A 24,747-nucleotide genomic window follows, 5' to 3' on the forward strand; every position below is an offset into this window, starting at 1 on the left:
AGTTTATTGAGATCTCATTTGTCAATTTTTGCTTTTGTTGCAATTGCTTTTGGTGTCTTCATCATAACATCTTCACCCATGCCTGTGTGCTTAATGTCATTGCCTAGGTTGTCTTCCAGGATTTTTATAGTTTGGGGTTTTGCATTTAAGTCTGTAATTCATCTTGAGTTCATTTTTGTGTATGGTGTAAAGAAGGGGTCCGGTTTCTCTCTTCTGCAAATGGCCAGCCAGTTTTCTCAGCACCATTTATTGAATAGGGAGTCATTTTCTCATTGCTTGTTTTTGTCAAGTTTGTGGAAGATCAGATGGTTGTAAGTGTGCAGTCTTATTTCTGGGTTCTCTATTCTCTTTCATTCATCCTTGTGTTCTTTAAAGAGTGTTTTAGCTCTTCTTGGCCATGAATATGGTGTATCTCTCAATTTTATTTAGGTCTTCTCTAAAATAAGTCTTCTCAAATTGTGTTAGAGCAGTTCTTAGATACTTGGGATTTTTAAAATGATGTTGTAAATATCGTTCTTAAAGGAACCATTTCCTCTCTTTTTGCTGATGTAAAGAAATAAAATTAATTTCTATAAAATTATTGACTATCAATCTTGGTAAAAATCCTATTGATTTTAGTTATTAATCTAGGTGTATTAAATTTTTTCTATATATAATCATATCATCAGTAAATAATAACAGCTTTTTTTTGTTCCAGTTCTTTGCACCATTTATTTCTTTTCCTTGTTTCTGCAGCGAAGATCTTCAGTATGTTGTTAAAGAAAAGTGATTATAATAAACATTCTTCTTTTGTTCCCATCCTCAAAGGCAAAACTTTCAACAGTTTGTCATTTAAGTATGCTATAAGTTTGTTTATAGAAGCCTTTTAATGCCTTAAGGACATTTTTCTGTTCCTATTTTGCTAAAAGTTGTTTTAAATCATGAAAGTATTTTAGGAAATATTTTTCTAAATCTATTGAGGATATTTCATCTTTAAATTTTTCTTCTTTAATGTATTAACACGGTAAATTATGTTGATTGACTTTCTAGTGTCATACCAACCTTGTATTTCTGGGGGCAAAACCCCAACATGATCATGGTATATTAGTATTTTGTTTATTATTAGATTCCATTTGCTTGTATTTTCTGTGAGATTTTTACATTGATTTACAGGAGTGAAATTGACATGTAATTTTTATTTTCCATACCATTTTTGTGGAGTTTGGTATCTGGATTATGCTAGTCTCATAAAAACATTTTTTTTTCTCATTTTCTTTCTCTAAAATAATTTATCTAAAATTGGAATTGTTTATTTCTTGAACATTTACATGAGAAGAAGGCCATGTGAGCCTCAACTTTTTACTGTGGAAACATTTTTGACACACTTGATTTAGTTATGGGACTATTTAGGTATGGGACTATTCAAGTTTTTAATTTCTTGAGTCAGTTGTGCAAAGTTATAGTTTTCAATTCATAATCAAGTATTTAAATTTTCAGTTTTATTTACAACAGTTTGTTCATATTTTCCTGTTATCCCTGACATACATAGGGTCTGTGATATGAACCTTTTTAATTCTTCATACTTGTTATTTCTGCCCTTTCTGCTTTCTTTTTTTTCCTGACCATTCCTCCAATAGGTTTGCCAGCTTTTATTTCTTATGGAAATACCTACTCTTGTCTTTATGTATTCTTTGTGCTGTGTATTATTTTCCTATTTCATTAATGTTTTCTTACTTATCTATTTCCTCCTTGATTAGTTTTCACCTTCTCCCCCCTTTGTGAGTATATGTATTGGAGGCTATAAATTTTTCTATAAGTACTACTTTGGTTGCATTTCAAAAGTTTTCATATGTAGTATTTTTATTATTGTTAAGTACAGAATATTTTAATTTCGACGTGATTTCATCTTTGACCCATGCTTATTACAAACATTTCTTATCTTAATTTATAAGCATAGTTGAGAAATTTCTAATACATCTTTGTTCATTTTTAGTTAGATTGTATTTTTCTCAGAAAACATACCTTTTTAACTTCAGATCTATGAAATGTGTTGAGACTTGTTCTAGGGTCCAATATTTAGTCCATTTTTGTAAACATTCTGTGTGTGCTTCAAAACAACTTGCATTCCCAATTGTTGGTCACAGGATCTCATCTGTGTGATCAGATCAAGATTCTTAATCTTGTTTTTCAGTTGCTGTCTACCACTAGGGTTTTTCTCTTTCATAAAAGTTGCTGAAATTTGTCAAAATCTCTCATCATTATTGTGAATTTGTCTATTTTTCCTTGGAATTCTGTTTATTTTTAGTATTTTATGTTTTGTGGCTTTGATATTGGATGCATACAAATTTAAATTGTTATCTATATTCCTACTGGATTAAGCAGTTTCTCATTATAAAGTGACTTTCTTTATCTCTACTAAAGCTTTTTGCATTAAATTCTACTTTGTTTTGTGTTAATGTAGCAATGCCAGCTGTCTTTAATTTCTTTGGCATATCTTTTTCCATCTTTTTACTTTCAACTTCTCTGTATATTTATTTTTACGTGTCTCTTGTAATTAGCATACATCTTGTATTAGCATGCCATCTTGTAATTAGTTTAATTTTTATCTAACTTTGATAATTTTTGACTAGAGTAGTGCATATGGAATTATTATAATACTGTTTATATTTTTAGTTTAAATCTGCTGTTTTATTTTGTGCTTTTAATATGACTTACCTGTTCAATGTTTTTCTCCTTTCTTGCCATTTTATTATTATTTTTGTAACGCAACTTTTTTCTCCAGCAGTTTAGAAGTTATGTAAGTGGTTTCTGTTCTTTTAGTAGTTACCCTAGAAGTTAAAAACCTTCTTAACTTATCAGAGTTAAAAGTCAGTTCCCTTAAGCATTTAACTTAATTTGCTCCCTTCTAGACTTACACCATTTTTGTCATTTATTTTAATTCTAGTTGTTCTTAAACCCCAAAGAAAACCCTGGTTATTCTTAAACCTAACAATATCACTGATTTTGTTTATACATTCTCTTATCATTTTGGTTTATCCACGTTTCGGTTCGTAATGTCTTCTTGCATCTTAGAGTAGAATAATTTGCCTTCTGTCAGAAATGTGTTCGCTTTTTGTGCTTTTGGTGCTGGTCTGTTCTGAACTCTCAGTTCTCGCTTGGCCATCCTTCTTGGAAAATAGTTTCATTGGGTATAGAATTCTAGGCTGTCACCTTTCTTTTTTGTCTTCTATTATTGCTTTTAAGACTTCACGTCTTTGGGTCCTTCCATCTCTTCCAGCCACTTTTCCATCCTCTCCTCATCGGTGGCATTGTACGCTCTACCCTACATAATATGTTGAGGTACGATGTTTCTTTTTAAACATTACTTAGGATTTGTTGGGCTTCTTGACTCTAGATTATTTTATTCATTCTAGAAAGTCCGCCATCATCTCTTCAGATGCTGCCCCGTCCCCACCTGTCGCGTCCTGCTCTGGGACATGGGGTCAGGGCTTGGTCGATGTCCTCACTGTGTCCCCACACGGGACATGAGGTCAGGGCTTGGTCACTGTCCTCGCCGCGCCTTTGTTTCCGCTGCTCTCGCTGCTGCACTTTCTGCTTTTTTTGCTTGCATGCTTCATTTTGTATCATCCTCACTGACCTGTCCAACAAGTTACTCATTCTTTGACTGTGTGTAATCAGCTGTTAAACTAAGGAATTTCTTAATTTTAATTATTGATATTTCTTAGTTCTAAAAATTCTGGTTGGTTTATCACATTGATTATTTCATTTTTAAAGTTGCCTATTCCACACAAACATTTAAAAAATTTTTTTATGTATCCGTTTGTTTTATAATCTGTATCAATATCGGATACCTTTATCAATCTTTTTATGTTGTATTTTGGTCTTCTGGCTCTTGCTTCTGGTGTCTTGTTTTGTTCTGTTATGTGGTAGTGTTTGTTGTTACGGTAGGTGTTTTTGGTAATCGTATTTGGAAAACTAATTATAGGAATCATTTGGGAACAAAGATGGAGGTTCATTTCCTAAGACATACACACTTGCTTCTGCTGTGTACTTGGAGATACCCTCTGTCTTGGAGCATCTTCATTCAAGATTCCAAGTCACTGGAAATGTGTTCAGGAAACGTGAACCTGACTTCAGCTCCACAAGCAGGCTCACTGACCTGCGCCTGCTGGCCCTCCCTTCCCTGAGGCGCATCCTTGCCTCCATAGTTTTACTGAGGTTAGTGTTACCGTTGGATAGAAAACTAAGCTTTTCTAACCTTGAAAAGCTCCTGCTTATCCTCCTTGTGGCCTTTAACCGGCTCCCTTTTGCCTGGTTAGCTTTGTTATTAGTACTTAACATAATCACAGCCTGCTTGGTTTTGGGGGATTTGCCTTTTATCTTTGCCATTCCTTTATTCTTAGCCTTTTGGAGACATTTTGTTTTAAGGTGTAGCTCTTAAATTGCATAAATCGGTATTTATTTTATTTATTTTTAAACTAAAAGTGCTAGCCTTTAATGGGAATATTTCTTCCTTTCATAATCCTGGCATAGGTGTTCAGCCTTGCTCCTGCATTCTTGTGCGTTCATTTATATTTATATGCACACATTCGTGTATTCTGTGTGGCAACTGTGTGTGTGTGTGTGTGTGTGTGTGTGTGTGTGTGTGTGTACTGTGTATATATTTGTACTGCTATACAGAATGTATTTTACTTTAAAATTTTTAAATTATTTGAAAATTGCAAAAGTCTCTTAAAATTTGCCACTGCTTGACTTTATCAAATACATATTTAAACCTTGATTTCAAATATCAAAGTCAAGAACCAAACAATAACGTGTGACTCCCCTTAAATATAATGAGGAGTTTAATCTTCATTTATTCTTTTTTCTCCTTTGTACTTCCTAGTATTTGATCATTTAATCTGTATCTGCAAACCCTAATTTTATAGTTATTTCCTTTTAATATGGAAACCTTATTTTCAACAAGCAATGATGGCTATCCTTTCAGGTTGGTACCCATGTTTGCTTAACAACATGGAGTCATTAATCTCGGTGCTCACCTTTCCCCATTCCTGAGTTTCCAATTTTGATTCATTCTCAACCAACCAGAGTACTTTTCAAACAGTGTTCTTGGGCTTGCCTGGGGAATAAACCCCATTTGTCCCCAGAGTTCAGGCACAGGCCCCTCTGTGTATTTCACAGTGACTTCCCATATGAAAGTCGGAAGAGTCCTGAGTGTGAGGGAAGCCCTGAAGCACTCTGTTTCCCAGTTGCCACAGCACCTGGTCCTGGGGGCCACTGTCAGTCTAAGCAAAAGGCCGGGAGTTGGCTGCACTGAAGACCGGCCCCTGTGAGCTGCATGTGCAGCAGGGAATGTCTTTTGCTTGCCACTTGCCTCTGGTCTTTCTTTGATTCAGCTCATCTTCAAAGCTGGTACGCAGCTTACTCTTCCTAAAACACCACTTTATTGCAAATCTCCAATCCTCCTACACCCACTCAGAAACATTATAATGGGATTTAGAATTTTGCTTACATCAGTTTAAATGACTTTCTGTAATACTTTGCTGTATTTTCTTTTTTATTATTATACTTTAAGTTTTAGGGTACATGTGCACAACGTGCAGTTTTGTTACATATGTATACATGTGTCATGTTGGTGTGCTGCACCCATTAACTCGTCATTTACATTAGGTATATCTCCTAATGTTATCCCTCCCCCAGCCCCCCACCCCACAACAGGCCCCGGTGTGTGATATTCCCCTTCCTGTGTCCATGTGTTCTCATTGTTCAATTCCCACCTATGAGTAAGAACATGGCGGTGTTTGGTTTTTTGTCCTTGTGATAGTTTGCTGAGAATGATGGTTTCCAGCTTCATCCATGTCCCTACAAAGGACATGAACTCATCTTTTTTTATGGCTGCATAGTATTCCATGGCATATATGTGCCACATTTTCTTAATCCAGTCTATCACTGATGGACATTTGGGTTGGTTCCAATTCTTTGCTATTGTGAATAGTGCCGCAGTAAACATACGGGTGCATGTGTCTTTATAGCAGAATGATTTATAATCCTTTGGGTATATACCCTGTAATGGGATGGCTGGGTCAAATGGTATTTCTAGTTCTAGATCCCTGAGGAATCACCACACTTACTTCCACAATGGTTGAACTAGTTTACAGTCCCACCAACAGTGTAAAAGTGTTCCTGTTTCTCCACATCCTCTCCAGCACCTGTTGTTTCCTGACTTTTTAATGATTGCCATTCTAACTGGTGAGAGATGGTATCTCATTGTGGTTTTGATTTGCATTTCACTGATGACCAGTGATGATGAGCATTTTTTTATGTGTCTGTTGGCTGCATAAATGTCTTCTTTTGAGAAGTGTCTGTACATATCCTTTGCCCACTTGTTGATGGAGTTGTTTTTTTCTTGTAAATTTGTTTGAGTTCATTGTAGATTCTGGATATTAGCCCTTTGTCAGATGAGTAGATTGCAAAAATTTTCTCCCATTCTGTAGGTTGCCTGTTCACTCTGCTGTATTTTCTGTGTCTTAGGACCCAAGACTACATTTGTTTGTCCTTACATCTTGTGCAATGGATGCAGATCAAATAGCATGCTTCCATGTTTAGGGTATATCTCTGCCTTTGTTCCAGCGACACAGCATGTGTAAGCTGTGTGTCTGTGCATGCCTGATGCACCGTATGCATGTATGTATGATGTGCCTGGTGCACATCTGCACTCCAGAGCCTTCCCTGAATCCTGCACAGATACGCTCCTCTCCCTGAGCTCCCGCCACTGAATCCTGCACGGATACGCTCCTATCCCTGAGCTCTCTCCACTGAATCCTGCATGGATACACTCCTGTCCCTGAGCTCCCGCCACCGAATCCTGCACGGATACGCTCCTCTCCCTGAGCTCTCTCCACTGAATCCTGCATGGATACGCTCCTGTCCCTGAGCTCTCGCCACCGAATCCTGCACGGATACGCTCCTGTCCCTGAGCTCCCGCCACTGAATCCTGCACGGATACGCTCCTGTCCCTGAGCTCTCTCCACTGAATCCTGCACGGATACGCTCCTCTCCCTGAGCTCCCACCACTGAATCCTGCACAGATACGCTCCTCTCCCTGAGCCCTCTCCGCTGTAGCTCAGGCTCTTCATTTGCCATAAACCCTCTAACTCGTCAGTTCAGTGATCATTTCCTGTCATTGATTACCTGCTCCACTGTAACTCTCAGTCACCTTCTGTTATGCATCATTCCTAATCCACACAATGACCATGGCACTCTACAGATGCTATTCCTGAGGCTCAGAAAGATCAAGTCTGTCATTGGTCTAAGAGGGTTTGAAAATTAGGAATCAATACAGGTAAAACACAGTTACCTATGCCTCCTCCCTACGAAGCATGGAAGGCCAGTGGCTGTGGAACTTAGGAGGTTGAACTGGCAGGAGTTCTTAATTATCTGGATGCAGGCACTGGAAGGAAAAGGGAAATGGATTACTCCTGGTGTCTGGCTGCAGTGGCAGGTGGCCGTGCCAGTTGTTATGATGGAGAAACTTTCCACACTGAGGAAGAGTACATGTGCGTGTTTTATTTTGTTTGGCCCATAAGGAGAGGAAGTAGGAATGTTAACACCCATTGTGTATCTATTCATTTCAGGGTGTTTGTGATGAATCTAAGATATCTCATAGGAAATAGAACACGTGTCAATCTGAAGCCCAGAGAGAGGTCTAAACTAGGCCTAGACATTTTGAGTCTTGTCTCCAGCATGGATCACACTGGTGGGATTCACCCAGGGAGAATGTTTGGGTGCCAGCCCCTGCCTCCCGGATGTGTCATGAAAAATTTAAAGATTTCACAGAGTGACAAATGTTGGGAAAAATTCAGATCAAATGGCCTCTGTGTCCTTTCAGCTTTATGATTTATAGGAAAAGATTTTAATTTTTTTGATAAAAATTCTGATTAAATGACTTCTGTTTTGTTTTGCTCAGATTAGAATCCAAAAAATAAGTCTGACAGAGGAACACGTGTGAATTATTTCAGGTAGATTCATTCCCTGAGGAGAATCTCGCGCGATTCTCAGACAAGTTGTGGGAGTGGGTTTACTTGGTAGTGATAAATGCTGCAGGTTTAATTATAACAAATTAGAGCTTAAATGTAGCAAACATCGTGGTGCCTAAATAAGATTGCATGGTATATTTTAGGAAAACGCACTTCAAATTTGTTCAGATTCCAAGTTACCTCCTCAGACACTTTTGTAGCTGTGGAGCAGAAGGAACTATTCGGACAGCAGGGAGCTATCATTAAGAGATCTGACATTCCGATATTTACGAATGCTTTCTTCCTGTAGCATAAAACAGATTCATGTATCTTCCTACTCCTAACATTGCTGAACACAGTATTTGTTTAAGATAATTTATTTCATTTTTCATATTTCATGAAAGCCATGACTGCCTTTTGTCTCAGGTAACTGAAATGACAGGTACCTTTCTCCACTTATCTGAAACAGGTCTCTTGGTAACAATTTCACAGTTGCTAAATTAGCAATAAAATGAACTTAAAATATAGCTGGTATTTATTACTTTATAATCTATTTCTATAATTCTTGTCAAAATACCAGGTTTAATATATATTGAGGGGGTGACATCATGTTACAGTATAGTACTTTACAGCCCAGTAGAGATCCAGGTTTTAAAATTCTATAAAATTAGAACATTACTAAAAATTACACATAATGCAGCAGTGATAGTTATACTCTCCCAGCTTAGTGTTTGAAATCTGAGCATCGTGGAGATTTTTAACATTAAAGAGGAAATTGCTGTATTAACAATCAAAGTACATGTGAATCACATGCATATAAGCTGTCTACTCTGTATGTAGTATTAAATGCTCCCTATGTGTTGTTATATACTCCTTATGTGGTATTAAATACCCCATGTGGTAGCAGATGTGCCCTATGTGGATTAGATGCATCCTATGTGGTATTACATACTCCCTATGTGGTATTAGATGCGTCCTGTGTGGTATTACATACTCCCTATGTGGTATTAGATGCGTCCTGTGTGGTATTATATGCAACCCGTGTGGTATTATACGTGCTCTGTGTGGTATTACATACTCCCTATGTGGTATTATTGTCTTAATTGAAGTCAGGTATAGTTTAGTCAGTGATCTTTCGCTAGTAAGCTGTAAACTTGAGTCCTGCAGTGGCTCTACTTATTTTTTTCATCCTGAAGATGATCTCTCACCTTTTCATGAGTAGCTACTGCTTTATACAATCTTCCAAGAGCACTTGTATTCAACTAACCATATTTCAGTGGTAATTATTATATTCCATGAAATAACTTAATATTCCATGATACAACAGCTCCGCGTAAGTCTATAACCACGGAAATGGTTTCATGAGCCATAGGCCCCTCATGATTGAGGAGCAGCGCCCAGAAGAGCCATCCTGGTCCTTTGGCTTCCACCATCCTGAGCCCAGTGGCCAACTGCAAGCTCTTCAGAAATTCCCAGCTAACAGCAGAAACCCATTTGCATTATAGTAGCTGAGGCAGGCTGACACTCTTCAAAACAGTATGACGCAAATCTGAAAGAACACAGCACACAGATAGAAAGCCATGTTTTCCAAAGTGCAGATATCCAAGCCAAAGAATCAGAGCCATGAAAAGCTTAATAGGAAGTCAAATCCCCCTTTCAAGCCCTTTTCTCCTCTTCTGTACAGGAAGGCAGTCATTTCTTGGCCACCTTGCCCCTTGCTTGCCTCCTTCCCTCTTGAGTATTGCTAACATTTTAGCTAAGTGGCCCATGACTTCCACTTTCTTTTTCTGATTCACAGAGAATCTTTCTCCAAAGCCCAAATCAAAGAAGAGTTAATGTAAATGTGTTTTCTTTTCCTTCTTCAAACCTCCCACTCACCCTAAACTCATGTGGAACAGCCCTGCTATTTAGTAACCATTTGTGGGAATATCCTTAGCTTTTCCTGAGCCTTTCCTGCCTGTCAAACACTCCTCTGAACATTTGGCAGGCAGCAGTTCACATAGTCTTCAGCACAGCTGATAAAGGTTTCATCTCTAGCCCATTTGTTAGGAGGCACTGGAGGCATACATGTGGGTAACTTGTAGGCATCAGCATGGCCAGCCAGCCCTCCTCGCCAGGGAGCTGCAGCCGTCCTGCACCAGGAGGCCAAGTGGGTGCTGTGTCCAGCCTTGAGTGTCATCTTGCAGGGGAGCTTTGAGTCATCTTCGCTTAGTGCTTGTGTCTTTGATTAGTTTGTATTTTAAATAGCGAAAGATGGTGAGGTGCTGGTTTAAAAAGCTGTGTAATTGTCAAAGGCTTACTTTCTAACTAGTACATAGAATTTTTAAGATATGAACTCTATGGACAGATAAGTCAAAGTATGATTATTTAATGTTGTTCTTTAACTTACATACAGACTTCCTTCATTGACTGTGATTCCTCAAGACTGTTTTTCGAGTGTGTACTTATTAATAGTTGAGCTATGTGACTTGCCATTTTGCTGGGTCAAAATTGTTTGAATATCAGCAATTTCACTCTGTGGTATAAGTACATCCTGTCTGCTTTCTTGACAGGATTAAATTAGACACATGTGAACATTTTTGAGTTGCTGTATAGGAAGAACTGCGCTGCCAGCAGCCACACAAGCAGAGCCTGCCCCCTAAAGTGATGTGATGTGAGCGCATGTTCTGACATGGCCGCTCTGTTGTAGGTTTCCAGGCCTACAGGGTTCCAGCCTTCTGCTCCACTCCACTGCCTCCAGGCAAGGCTCTGCAGAATTGTCCCCAATCAGATGACTCATCATATGTGCTTTAATTGCAGTCTTACTACACAGACTTAAATTATGAAATTTTAAAAATAGCTAAAAAGTCCATTGCATAGTTAGCAGATACCATTTTATTTGTCATATCATATCCCATTTGTTCTGTTTTCCAGTTTAGCTCCTGAAACACGGGAAATATCCCATTGGTCATGGTAAAACAAGTGGATAAACCCTAAGGCCCATTTCCCATGTTGATTTGCAGGAAGACCCCACCTGCTCCTTGTGTGTGCCCTCTCCTGTAAGCCTTTGGTAGTTGTCCCTTGCGGGCGTATGCGGGCACACTCGGAACAGTCTGTTTTTCTGTCGCATCTGGTGTTACAGACTGTCTTTAAGGACAGAATAGGAGTTACCTATTTTTCTGTCACCTACAAATATTATCTTGGGTGTAAACATGTTTGTTGACTTAAATGTCAGTAAATACATTTATTTTAAAGTCTAAAATCCAATATTATGTATTTCCATATAAAATGAAAGATAATGCATATTAAAAAATACGTGTATATGCAACCATGAGCCTGAATGTATGGCCTGGGTCTGGATCACACTAACCACTGCAGTGGGTTTTATCTGGCAGTTTGGGTGTGAACTTGGACATGGGTCTGGATCACACTAACCACTACAGTGGGTTTTATCTGGCAGTTTGGGTGTGAACTTGGACATGGGTCTGGATCACACTAACCACTGCAATGGGTTTTATTTGGCAGTTTGCGTGTGAACTTGGACATGGGCAAAGCGGTGTATGGATGGATGATGATGAAAGATGAGAACATCCCTGGCACGGTCGTTCGGACCAGCACTATCCCAGAGGAACTTGGGCGCCTGGTGTATTTATTGACAGACAAAACAGGTACTGTTCATGGTCTGTGTTCACCTTTGAATGGACGAAATGACATTTAATAAGAAATAGCATAGCATAGCATGTAGATATATGTTTATGTGTATGTATATATGTCTATGTATTGGAACAGATCATGAATCCATATTTAGAATTTTTCAGCCTCTACTCTTGAAACTGTCACACAGCTTAATCATCTTCTAGTATACACAGTATCATAAGAATTATCAAAATGTTAAGTTCTTAGAGCTTTAAGTGACATATTTGTGTTTTTAATTTTCTACAGTCTTACAGTTTTTTTTTTAAACTACCTTTATAACACCTCCCTAGTGGCTTATTAAGAGCAAGAATTCCATGTTTGTTTGTTATAGAATGATGCTTGTGAGCTATTAGAAGAAAATAACAGATATGTTAATTTGGTATTTAATACTCACATTCTCCTAAAAAGCTTTACTACAGACTATTTATCCCACTCTAAAGCTCTGGGACCAAAATTCTGTTTGTCCTTATTTAATTTTCTTCTTTTTTTCATCAAAGAACTCTTACCAATCCGTAACAGATTAAAGACAAACAATTGGAATCTGGTACTATAAGGAAAGCCACATTTGAGGGCTAAAATTCCTCCTTGGTTTATTGATTTATAATTTAAATTGCAAGTAATTCGTAGTGAACTAAAAATAAAAGAATACTTATATAGCGTGATAAACAAAATATGTTGCAAACAAAATTCAACATAAACTATTAAATAGTAGAAAAATCCTCACTATAGTCAGCAAGAGAACAGAGAAATCTGCAAACAAGACTGTTATTTAAAATTCATAATGGAAGCTCTAGCCATTGCAGCAAGACAAATAGAAATAAGACTAAAGGAAGAAACAAATATTTGCAGATATAGCAAAAGTGGCAGGTTACAGATTAAAATAACAAAATAGGTCTCTAATACGTAGTGGAGAATAGACCGAATAATAAAGCTCCATTCACAGCGGCTGCGTGCATAGAAGACACAGAGGCAGGAACCTGAGGAATTAATGGAAAGGGCACACAGACGGTCCCCAGCTTCACAGTCGCTCGACCTGATGCGACTTTGATCGAGTGGTGCGGTAGCTTCACCCGAACTCGATGGTGGTGCAGTAGCTTCACTCGGGACTATACTTCCACTATCCGTGCAGCAATTCTTTTTTCACTTTCAATACGGTATTCAAGAAATTACATGAGATATTCTTTGTGTTAGCCGATTTTGCCCAACTGTCAGGTAATGTAAGGGTTCTGACACAGTTAAGGTAGACAGGTCTAGGCCATGGTATTCGGAAGGTGAGATGCATTAAATGCATTTTCTACTGAGGATGGGTCTCTTGGGACACAACCCCATCATAAGTTGAGGAGTCTCTGTTTTGGAAGTCATACTATTATCTCAGAAGTAGAAATTCAGTATTCTTTGTGTCAGCTCTCATGATGAATTTGTAAGTTTAGTGTAATTGAAAGTTCAGTTGTTGGATTTGTGTTTGAGTTCCATTAGACTTTGTCTTGTGAGAGGTTGAGGAACTTGGCCAAGAGAGCAATGTTTATGAATCCCAGTGACTCGGAGAGCAATTTGAGGGGCTTCTGGTTCAAAAAGGTAGACTGAGAAAGAGTGTTAGGATTTTCCCTTCCCAACCTCATGAAATCTACAGAAAAATGTTTAAAGAATAAATAAATCCATGATAATGCACAGAAAACAAGCAGGAGTAAAAATATTAGAGGATCCAGAAATTGAGTTATTTCTGGAAAACAGTTGGAATCAGTTTGCAGGTGAGAGCAGAGCAAAGCAGACCGAAGTTGCTAGTGGCTGCTGAGGAGACCCCACATGGATGGGAGAAACGTCCCGCAGAACCGAGGGGTGGACGAGCCCCAGACCTGGAGCCGACAGATGTGTGGGGCAGCACGGGAAGCCATCAGGCCACCGTGAGCAGCGCCTGTGAGAGCAGGATTTGCTCATGCGCCACCTGTGAGGGCTGCTTTCCCAACGTGGAGAGGCTTTTGGGGAGAAGCACTCACTGGTTCATGTGCCCTGCCCCTTACGCAGAGTTCACAGACAGCCCTTGATTTGGAAACCAGCCCTTTGGAGGAACAGGTTTATGGAACTTCAGAAGAAACCCACCCCAGCTTACTTTACAAACAACTTAGTCTTTATTGATAAATATAATCAAAAATGAAGAATCACCAGCATGAAATCAAAGTAGCAAAATATGAACAACCATACTGTTCCCAAAGAAAACAAATTCATAGAAAAAGCAAAAGAAACTTCAAGAAAATGTTCAGAATTTTAAGAGAATTTATTCATATGTATGAGCTTAATATCCAAATTCAGCGGCAATTCTCTACACCAGCAACCATTAGGACATTTAATGCCAAAACACCAGTTAGAATAACAACAAAAAGTATAAAATCATTAAAAATAAATGTAGACAAAAATACGTAAGACTTAAATGGATGTAAGTTTTTAAAATTTGAAAGCCCTTAAGACCGAAATACGTAGGCATACTATCTTCATGAATAGAATACCTTAGCATAATAAAGATATCATTTCTTCTCACATTGAAAGATCTGATGTGTTTGCAAGCCTAGGAGGAATCAGAAACTCCTGTTCACTCTTGGTGGGAACTTAAGTTAGCGCATCACTTGGTAAAACACATTTTGGCATCATCAGTCAAGTTGAATATGCACGTGTTCTATCGTCAGTCACATTGAATATGCATGTGTTCTACTCTCCAGCCGTTTTGCTCCTGCTTCTGTTCCCTAAAGAAATGTTTGCACATCTACACCAGAAGACATGCATAAGAGTATTCATAGCATTCTAATGGTTAACAAAAGCAAGCAACTGTCTAGATGTAACATAAAAAAGTTTATCAAAAATAGAATGGACCAATAAATCGTGGAATGTTCTTACAGTTGAATACTAAATAGTAGTGACAATGGAGTATGGATATTGACAGAAACATGGATGGATTTCAAAATAGAATGTTCAAGAACTAAGAGAAACAAAAAATTTAATAAGGTTTATTTATGTAAAGATAAAAGCCATAAAAGATTAAACCATTTAATATTTAGAGGAAAATAAAGGATCAAGCTGTTAATAAAGGAAACATTAAAAAAAGCATGTAGACCAGTATGAATCAGAAGGAAACTGGTATATCTACCTTGATTAATATTAAGCAAAATAAACCTTAAAATGAAAAAAGTTATTTAAGAAAGAGGGTCACTACGTAAAAGGTTCAATTCAAAATGTTTGTGTACTTAATAAAATAGCTTCAATACATAAAGCAAGAATTGATACAGGGAGAAATTGATTATTTTCTGTCAACCACAGGAAGAAATGTTTAGATCTCTTTTGTTTATTGATTAGCCAAGCAGGCAGTTCAGAAGATTTGAATAGCATAATTGTCAGTTTAGATCTTATGGACATATATAGAGTTATTTATCTAACAACTAGAAACACGTGCTTATCGGACATGTATGAGAAAGTTACAAAAATTTGATACATACTAGGCCATGAGTCAAATTTCAATAAATTTTAAAGAGTGGATATTTCTGATCACAATAAAAAAGAGATGAGTTAGAAGTTAATAACAAAGAAATAAGTTTTTAAATCTCTGCATTTTTAGAAATTGAAGTATATGCTTTTAAATAGCATAGATCCAAAAATAATACAGATTAAAAATGCCTAGAACTAAATAATAATATAATCACTTTATATCAAAGCCCATGAATGTACAAAATCAAGGTTTTATAGGAACTTTCCTTCATTTTTTTAAATAGAAAAACAAGAAAGCCTAAAAATTATCTAAATGGACAACTTAAGAATAGTAAAATAAATTCAAGGAAAGAAAATAACAACAGAAAGCAGTGACTTGATAAAACCATCAAGGATTAATACGTCCTGTCAGACTTTTGAAAAGACAACAAAATAAACACACTTTCAAAATTCTGATCTTTAAAAAGTAAGAAAAGGTGGGCCGGGCGCAGTGACTCACACCCATAATCCCAGCACTTTGGGAGGCTGAGGCAGGTGGATCACCTGAGGTCAGGAGTTCGAGACCAGCCTGACCAACATGGAGAAACCCTTTCTCTACTAAAAATACAAAAATTATCCGGGCATGGTGGTGCATGCCTGTAGTCTTAGCTACTCAGGAGGCTGAGGCAGGAGAATCACTTGAACCTAGGAGGCGGAGATCCTGGTGAGGCGAGATCGCACCATTGCATGCCAGCCTGGGCAACAGGAGTGAAACTCCATTTCAAAAAAAAAAAAGTAAGACAAAGCATGAACACATATTACAAAAGAGAAGAGAAACATAGATACAGATGTATCTGATATTTAAAAGAAATTTTAAGAGAATGACAATGTTTTATAACCAGTAAATCTAAAAAGCTGAGTAATAGAAAAATTCTCAGAAGAAAAGTGTAAGCTGTTAAAAATGACTCAGAAGAAACAGTTTTAGCAATCCTAAAACCATTAGAGTAGTTTTTAAAAAAATCTTCTGGGGCTGGGCGCAGTGGCTCGTACCAGTAATCCCAGCACTTTGGGAGGCTGAGGCAGGTGGATCACTGGAGGTCAGGAGTCTGAGACCAGCCTGACCAACATGGTGAAACCCTGTCTCTACTAATGGATCTACTGATGGATGTGGCCAAATCAAATTGAAAACTTTCTGGAAAGGATTCATGATTCCAGTTGCCATTAAGAACATACGTGGTTCCTGGGAGGAGGTCAACATTCATACAGGTTTGGAAGAAGTTGATTCCAACCCTCAGGGATGACCGTTTGAAGGTTTCAAGACCTCGGCGGAGGAAAGAGCTGCAGATGTGGTGAAAATAGCGTGAGAATTAGGAGTGGAGCCTGAAGATGACTGAATTGTGGCAACCTCAGGATGAAACTCAAACAGATGAGGAGGTGCTTCTTACAAATGAGCAAAGAAAGTAATTTCTTGAAATGGAATCCACTCCTGGAGAAGATGCTGTGAATGTTGTTAAAGTGACAACCAAGGATTTAGAAGATTCCATAAGCTAAGTTGATAAAGCAGTGGCAGGGTCTGAGAGCATCGACTTCAGTTTCAAGTGAAGTTCTGTGAGTAAAATGCTATCCAACAACATGGCATGCTATGGAGAAATCTTTTGTGAAAGGAAGAGTCAGTTCATGTGGCAAACTTCATTGTTGTCTTATTTAAGGAATTGCCACAGCCAGTCCAAACTTCAGCAACCACCACCCTGATCAGTCAGCAGCCATCAACATTAAGACAAGACCCTCTACCAGCAAAAAGATTAAAAGTTGCTGAAGGCTCAGATGATTGTTAGCACGTTTTTAAAATATTTTTAAATTATGGTAGGTATATTGTTTTTTAGACATACTACTAATTGCACATGTAATAGACTTACTATAGTGTAAACATCACTTTTCTATGAACTGGGAAACGCAAAAAGTCATGTGGCTCACTTTGTTGTGATAGTCACTTTATTGCCCAGGTCTGGAACCAAGCCCTTCCACTGTCTCTGAGTTGTGCCTGTAGTTTCCTATCTAGTTTCCTATGTAGTTTCCTATCTAGTTTCCTATGTACTTCATATCCTCAATTGGAAAGGGCTTTGGAATCAAATCTGGGATTGAGTCTTGGTGCCCCCCAGCTATGTGTGATGTTAGGCAAATCCTTTAACCCTTCTGAGCAAAAGAAATGTGTTGTCTGTCACTAAAATGTTGTGATAGTTTGTTACACAGCTCTAGATAACAGGGGCACCCAGGCCAACAGAGAAATAGAAATCACTCTCAACTCTGAAAACAGCTGGTTATGCCCCCTTGCCTTTGTGAGGCCTCTAGTACCCTGGTGAAACCAGTGCATGTATTTACTGCTAATCGGTTGTTTTATTCCAGGAACTTAAATAATTAAGATCTTTCTATGTTGTATTCCGTATTTTAGTCATATAAATAATTCTGCTCTTTTGCTCTGCCCTTCAGTGTGTAAATCAGAAGTCAGGCTTTTGCAATCACCTTGGGGGCCTCAGTCACAGCAGAGGTTCTGTAACTATGGATGGTTGTTTGATATTATAAAGTGTCCCGGTTCTCGGTATCAGAGGAGGCATGTTGAGGCATAAGGCAGTTTGCAGATATCTTCCAAGTGCCTTGAGTTTCAGCTGAAGTGATGGAGAGTGAACTGCTGTCTCAGGAGCCTTATGTTACTAACATAATTGGAAGGTGGTCCTTTGCATGATTGTAAATGGGGTCTGTGCTTCATCAATAAGCTTTTGGATAAGAAGCGTCCATCACAGTGGTTCTCTCATTTGCCATGGCAGAATAGAAAATGAAGTATCCCAATAATTGCATTATAGTTTCCTTCTTGTGGACAAGAAAGCAATGTGGTATAATTAGGTTTGATTGGAGTGCACATTTCCGGTAAGATCTGAAATTAATGATGTTGCTATAGTGACACATCTGCGGCCACCAGTGCGTGAAACATAAAGCAGTTCATTCGACAAGCGTAGACATCTGTGAACTGCAAGGATGCAGAGCATATTGACACTGACCAGAAATACTCGACGCCGGCTGATAAATGAACAAATGATGCTGAAACAGGAGGACAGATAATTTGTACTTAATCTGCTGGGAGAACTTTAATCTTCTCACTGGTTGCATTTGACAGTGCCATTGTTTAAAGAACAATGCTGCAGAGAACTCATAAATTTTAAAACTTAACTCAGGGTGCAGCCTATTAAAGCAATACATTAATTCCTTTGTTAGGGAGGTTTTATCTTCATGTAGAACAAAGCCGTTACTAAAAACACACACTAAAACAACAGGTTTTTTAGGACTCACATTTTAATTATAGCATCCATTACCCAAAATGCCATGTTGTTCAGAATTGAATCACATATAAGTTTCACAAGACGGCATCATCATGAAGGGGAAAGCTGTTTTCCCAGTTTGTAAGGGCAGGCAAGCATGACGTGTGTGCTAGTGAGTGCATACGAGGCAAGCAAATCTCACAGGTAAGACTTCGAAATGTTTTTTAAACCAAGTCTCTTATGCATGATGCTAATAACCGGGTATTCAGTTACAGCAAACATGAGTAGCCTTACTGGTACTGTTTTTACTAATGTGTGTCCTTGGATATGAGTGCTGTAATTAACATTTTGGGGGTGCGTGGGCCAGTTGAGATATTAACACATACAGATACTTAACTGATGCATACAGTACTGAGAATCATAGTTTAGAGAAAGCCTGATTTGCAGAGACTGTATTTGACTTTGAATATAATATTTGACTTCACTTTAAACAGTGTCATTGACTTTGAATATATTTGGCTTCACTTTTAAAAAGTATCAAATATTTTCAAAATGCAAAGCATACTTTAAAGATTGGCAAATTAGCCTTATCACTTAAGTTTTGTTTCCATTTCTTGTAAGGTCTAAGTAAGTTTGTGTTTTGATACATCCGTTATTATATATGTGTCTTACTTTGTTTAACTAGAATCTTCACAAGAAAGTTTATTGCTCTGGGTGCGTGGCATATCTCAGTGTTACCTTTGTTTATATATTAAAATCACTGGCTCCCTCTTATATGGTGGTGTGGTAGAGTTTAGGGGTGAGGCCAATTCACAATTCAGGAATATCTGGTCTAAAACCTCTGCAGCTGTGTCTCAGACACTGTCTCTTCGGCTCAGTCGTGGATCACATCTGTTGCCACTCTGAGAATGATGCCTGCAGGACTTTTTCCCTAGAAATTAATTTCCTCTTTGCCTGCTTTGTTCATTATAGTCCCAAAAAAACTCTTTTTCATTAAAGAGCTGCAGCTTTTTTTTTTTTTTTTTTTTTAAGAAATCAGAAACCTTTTGTCAAAAGACATTTTCTGTCTGTATAGCTACATACCATAGCCAAGCCGTGATTCTCTTTGGCGTGGCGGCACCCTTACTCTCTGGGTCACTCATTCCTCCCTTTTTCAAAGCTTCCAATTCGGGGGCATATTAATTTCTGTCGTATTAAAATGACAAAAGTTGTAGAAATCATCAGTGTTTGAAATCATGGAGAGCATTTGAGGTAAGATTTGAAAAATAATTTTGTATTACAGACTCTATATTATCTACTACTGCATAAGAGGTGAAGGAAAGTCTGAAATTAGCAAGTTATGAAATTAAAAAATCATCGAGATTTAAAAAATATTTTTGGGCTTCATCTTCATATGTGAAGAAAGTACATGTGCCACTCCCCTGAAGGAATGTCTGCATAAGTATTGCAGTTTTTTTAACCCAACAAGGTGTGATTACATTTATTCACATGGACAGAATAACAAACCCAAAAACTTCATCGTTCATTGATGAGAAGTGTTAGTCATTTATTTGAATATATCAGTTTTAAGCTACTGATAACATGATTGATTAGCAACGGAAACATTTTAGAAGATACGATGCATTTGTTTAATTCAAATGTTCAACTGTCAGGATACATCACTCTCTTACTCAACTCTCACCACAATCTAACTTTAAAACATTCTCATCACCCCAAAAAGCAACCTTGGCACTCCCCATCCTTCCCTCTCATCGCCCGTACCCCAGGCAGCCCCTGGTTACTTTCTATCTCTGAGGACTTGCCTGTCCTGGGCGTTCCACGTAAATGAGTCAGACCTATGCAGTCCCTGCCGGCCTCCTTCACCGGCATATGCTCTTTTACTGGTTCATTCGCATTGTAGCGTATATCAGTGCCTCATTTCTGTTTATTGCCAAATAATATTCCATCATGTGGATACACCACCCTTTATTTATCCCTTCATAAGGTGATGGACATGGGTTGTTTCTACTTTTTGCCTACTACGACTAATGCTGCTGCGAGCATTCAGGGTTCCAGCCAATGCAGTTAGGCAAGAGCAAGAAGGTGGCATCCACGTTGTAAAGGAGAGCAAAACTCTCTCTGTATGTGTGACATGGCCATGTCCGTAGGAAATCCTCAGGAGTCACCCAGCCCTCTATTAATTAAAGGGGTTTGGTAAGATTGTAGGACGCAAGATCAGCACACAAGAATGAAATTGTATTTCTGTTTGCTAACAATGAACTATCCAGAGATAGAATTAAGAAAACAATTGTATTTACAGTGCATCAAAAAATATTTCATTGTGTTAAGATGGCAACAATTCTAGCTTCTTTGATCTATAGGTGCTGTGTAATACCTACTAAAATCCCAGCTACCTTTGCATAAATTGGCAAGCTGATTCTGAAATTCACATGGAGATACTAGGGATTCAGCATGGCTACAACAATCTTGAAAAACAAAGTTAGAGGACTTGCAACTCATGATTTCTTCTTTAAAAAAAAGAAAAAAGACATATGCATCTGAGGAATGTGGGCTGCAGAGTGGGGGGTGGGTGAAAGATGTGAGGTTGGGGGTTTGTTTTGTTTTGTTTTTGAAATAGGGTCTTGCTCTGTCACCCAGGCTGGAGTGCAGTGGCGCAATTGTGGGTCACTGAAACCTTGATCTCCTGGGCTTAAGTGATCCTCGTGCCTCAGCACCTAAAATGCCAGGATTACAGGCGTGAGCCATTACACCTGGCAGCAGCTCCTGGTTTCAAAACCTAATACAAAGCTACAGTAATCAAGACAATGTGGTATGTGGTGCGGGCATAAGGACAGACACATAGATTGATGGACTAGAAGTGAGAGGCCATAAATAAATCCAAACACTTAACGGTCATTGGGTTTTCAACAAGGATGCCAAGAGAATTCTATGGAGAAAGAACAGTCTTTTCAACAAATGGTGCTGGGCAACTAGATATCCCATGCAAAAAATGAAGTTGGATACTTATCCCACTTGTACCTAAAAGCTAACTCAAAATGGATCATAGACCTAAATACAAACACTAAAATTATAGTATTTTTAAATTACTCAGCTTTGAGAAAGTATTCTAAATTTGTTATACAGTTTGAATGTTTGCCCCCTCCAAAACTCTTACTGAAATGTCACCCCCAGTGTGACACTATTAAGAGGTGGGGCCTTTAAGAGGCAAGTGGGTCATGAGGGATCTGCTCTCATGAATGAATGAATCTACTCATGGATTAATGGGTGAATGGATCAGTGGGTTTTCATGGAGTGTTAGTTGTCACAAGAGTGGGTCTGTTATAAAAGCCACTTTGGCCCTCATGAGCCTGCTCCCATCATGGGGCGGCCTGCAGTGCCTCAGGACTCTGCAGAGAGTCCCCACCAGCAGAAAGGCCCTGACCAGATGCAGCACCTCAGCCTCAGACTTTCCAGCCTCCAGAACTGTAAGAAATAAATTCCTTTTTAAAAGTAATTACCCAGTCTCAGGTATTTGGTTATAGCAACAGAAAATGGACTGATAGTTCTCCATTTCATTCTCCCTGGCTCCAATTAAGTAACTGAATAAGACTTTTGGTATCTACTGAGATACAAAGCTTTATAAACATAACTCAAAAGGAAAAATAGTTCAAATCTAAGTTTCAGTTATCTTTTAAATTATTTTCAACTAACTGCATAAATGCACAGATATTATATTCAGTATTTTAGCGTCGCCTTGTGTGTTTCTGTGACAGCTATCTGGTCTCCAGTATTTTCAAGGGGTCTTTGTGTACATGTAGAATTCCTCTCAGTTTTCCCCAAGCAGCAGTAAGAAGCAAAGTATAATAGCATAGCTGAAGTTGGGAATCTCAGAACTTGAAATACTACCACCAGGCTGAGAAAGGACATCTAACTAAAGCACTGGATTAAAATAGTGCTTTAAAATCCCTGATTTACTGTCTAGAAAGAGTCTGTGAATGGAGTGATTATAAATGATGTAACTTTGTTTTTGGAAAACATCCGTTGTCCATGTGGATTTTTTGCATTTAGAAATGCCAGAGTTTTCTTCTCCAGAAAAAGATGTCCCAAAGTCAATGATAAGTACCTCAACTATATGCCACTTTCAACCCATGATGAATTCGTGGGCCTAGGAATCGATTGTGGGCGGCTGTTTACATCAGAGGAGGCGGCCAGACACCCTGCTTCCTGATGGAAGGACGCTCCCCGCACTGCAGCAGTCTCCACGGAACCTCGCCTCGCCAGCCTTGCCCAGCCGTGGCTCACAGGAAACACAAGGCCCACAGGCACAGGAGAAACAGCCAGTGGCCAAGTGCAGATTGTGGGAACTGAAACCGTCAGTCCAGGTTCTTTAACAAATCAATTTCAAGGAAGAAAGAGATGGAGGAGAAAGCTGTAGAGTAAAAGAGGCTCAAGAGACCTTTCCTGGATCCATACTTCAGACAAGCAGTGTAAAAAACTATGACACACGAGACACCTGGAAATTAGAACCCTGACTTCTGTTTAACATGGAGGAGTTATTGTGGCTTTCTGGTGTGATAGTATTTCGGTTCTGTTTAAAGTGTCTTTCTTTCACAAATGATACTGACGTGCCCATGGTTGAAATGATATGGCTCAGATTAGTTTCAGCAGCACCAAGAGAAGGAGTGAGGTGGGGGCTCAGATGAAAGAGCTGCCCTAGGTCCATGTTGCCAAAAAGGAGCGATGGCCACGGGGCTTTCAGGAGGCTGTCTTCCTGAGGGAATTTAACATTTCCTTTTAAAAATGTAGAAGGGGTGAAAAGAACATACGTTCCTGGATTTAAGTTCCTTGCATTTAATATCTTTCAAATTTACACACAAAAATGACATTTTCTGTCTGTTTTGGTTTTATTCCAGCTATAGGCATGTGTGCGTGCATCCATGCGTGCAAGCACACACAGAGACACAGACACACACACACAGACACAGACACACACACACAGCAAGGTTGATGCCCCACATACCATGAGGGATTTCTAGTGTGTATTCCATATGTTGAAATGGTATTATTACCAGGAAAGTGGAAATTTTGACCATTAGACACCCAAAATCAACATTTCACTGTTCAAATCAACTGCTCTACTAAAGCATCAGAAATACATTGGTCTAGCAAAGTGAAATTGGCACATAATTATGTTTATAACCATCTTACTCATTGATTTCCTCTAAGAAAACTGTGTTATTTAAAACCTCTTATAAAGTTGCATATCCAGAAAACTTGAATCTTTCACTGTCTACAATTTTTCTCATTGCTTTTTGGCTGACTGTGTAAGTAAAAGGGGGTATTATGTCATGTCTGAGGGCAGAATGTACATGATGTTTAAAGAATAATTTTCGCACATGGCAAATTCCACGTATGCCAAGCCTCTCCTCCCATTTTCTTTTTAAATTTTTATATGTGTCATTAGAATAGCTTTATTCACAATGCAGTGATATTCCCTGTTTTTTCTGACAGCAGATACGTTACAGTCAGGTATCGTGTGGTCTGAATATTCATCTCTCTCTAAAATCCCTGTGTTGAAACTGAGTCCCAGATGATGGCATGGTACTAATTAAGAGAGGTGACTGGGTCATGGGGCAGAGCCCCCATGAATGGGATTGGTTCCCTTGTAAGCAAGGTTCTAGGGAGGCAGATTCCCTCTTGCAGCCCCTGAGGACGCTGCGAGAAGGCTCCACCATGATGAGGGCCCTCATCAGACACCAGATCTCCTGGTACCTCATCTTGCATTTCCCAGCCGCCAGAGCTATGAGAAGTAAATGTTTGTTGTTTATAAACCACTTGGTTTATGGTATTTTTTTTATTTTTATTTTTATTTTTTGAGACAGGGTCTCGCTGTGTCACCTGGGCTGGTTTGAGAGGGGGTCTTGCTCTGTGACTCAGGCTGGAGTGCAGTGTCGTCATCACAGCTCACTGCAGCCTCAAACTCCTGAGCTCAGTCGATCTTCCTGCCTCAGTTTCCCTAGTAGCTGGGACTACAGGTGTGTGCCGCCATACCCAGCTAATTTTTAAATTTTTGATAGAGATCGAGTCTCACTGTGTTGCTCAGGCTGGTCTTGAACTCCTGGGCCCGAGCCGTCCTCCTATCTTGGTCTCCCAAAGTGCTGGAGTGACAGGTGTGAGCCACCATGTTATAGCAGCCCGGAAGGAGTGAGACAGGGATTAATAACTTAATAGCACACAGTTTCAAAAATCAATTACTATAAATTGTGGGGCTTTTCCGAAAGATCTTGTGTGGCTTTAAATTTATCTGCATGTTGCCAAACTTGTGATGAGAATCCTAC

At 38.8% G+C, this 24,747-nt stretch overlaps 1 protein-coding gene across 12 annotated transcripts in view; it reads left to right on the top strand.

Annotated features, from left to right (window-relative positions):
- The window catches only part of ATP9B (ATPase phospholipid transporting 9B (putative)), a 305,109-nt gene that overhangs the window by 192,676 nt on the left and 87,686 nt on the right, over positions 1–24,747 (top strand). For all 12 annotated transcript variants that reach the window (XM_009252491.4, XM_002828331.6, XM_054538120.2 and 9 more), the window contains one exon: positions 11,499–11,641. In XM_009252491.4, coding sequence (XP_009250766.2) covers positions 11,499–11,641 — 143 coding nt within the window. The remainder of the gene's footprint in view (positions 1–11,498; positions 11,642–24,747) is intronic.

Source organism: Pongo abelii, chromosome 17 (genome assembly GCF_028885655.2).
Source record: "Pongo abelii isolate AG06213 chromosome 17, NHGRI_mPonAbe1-v2.0_pri, whole genome shotgun sequence".
Classification (NCBI taxonomy): domain Eukaryota; kingdom Metazoa; phylum Chordata; class Mammalia; order Primates; family Hominidae; genus Pongo; species Pongo abelii.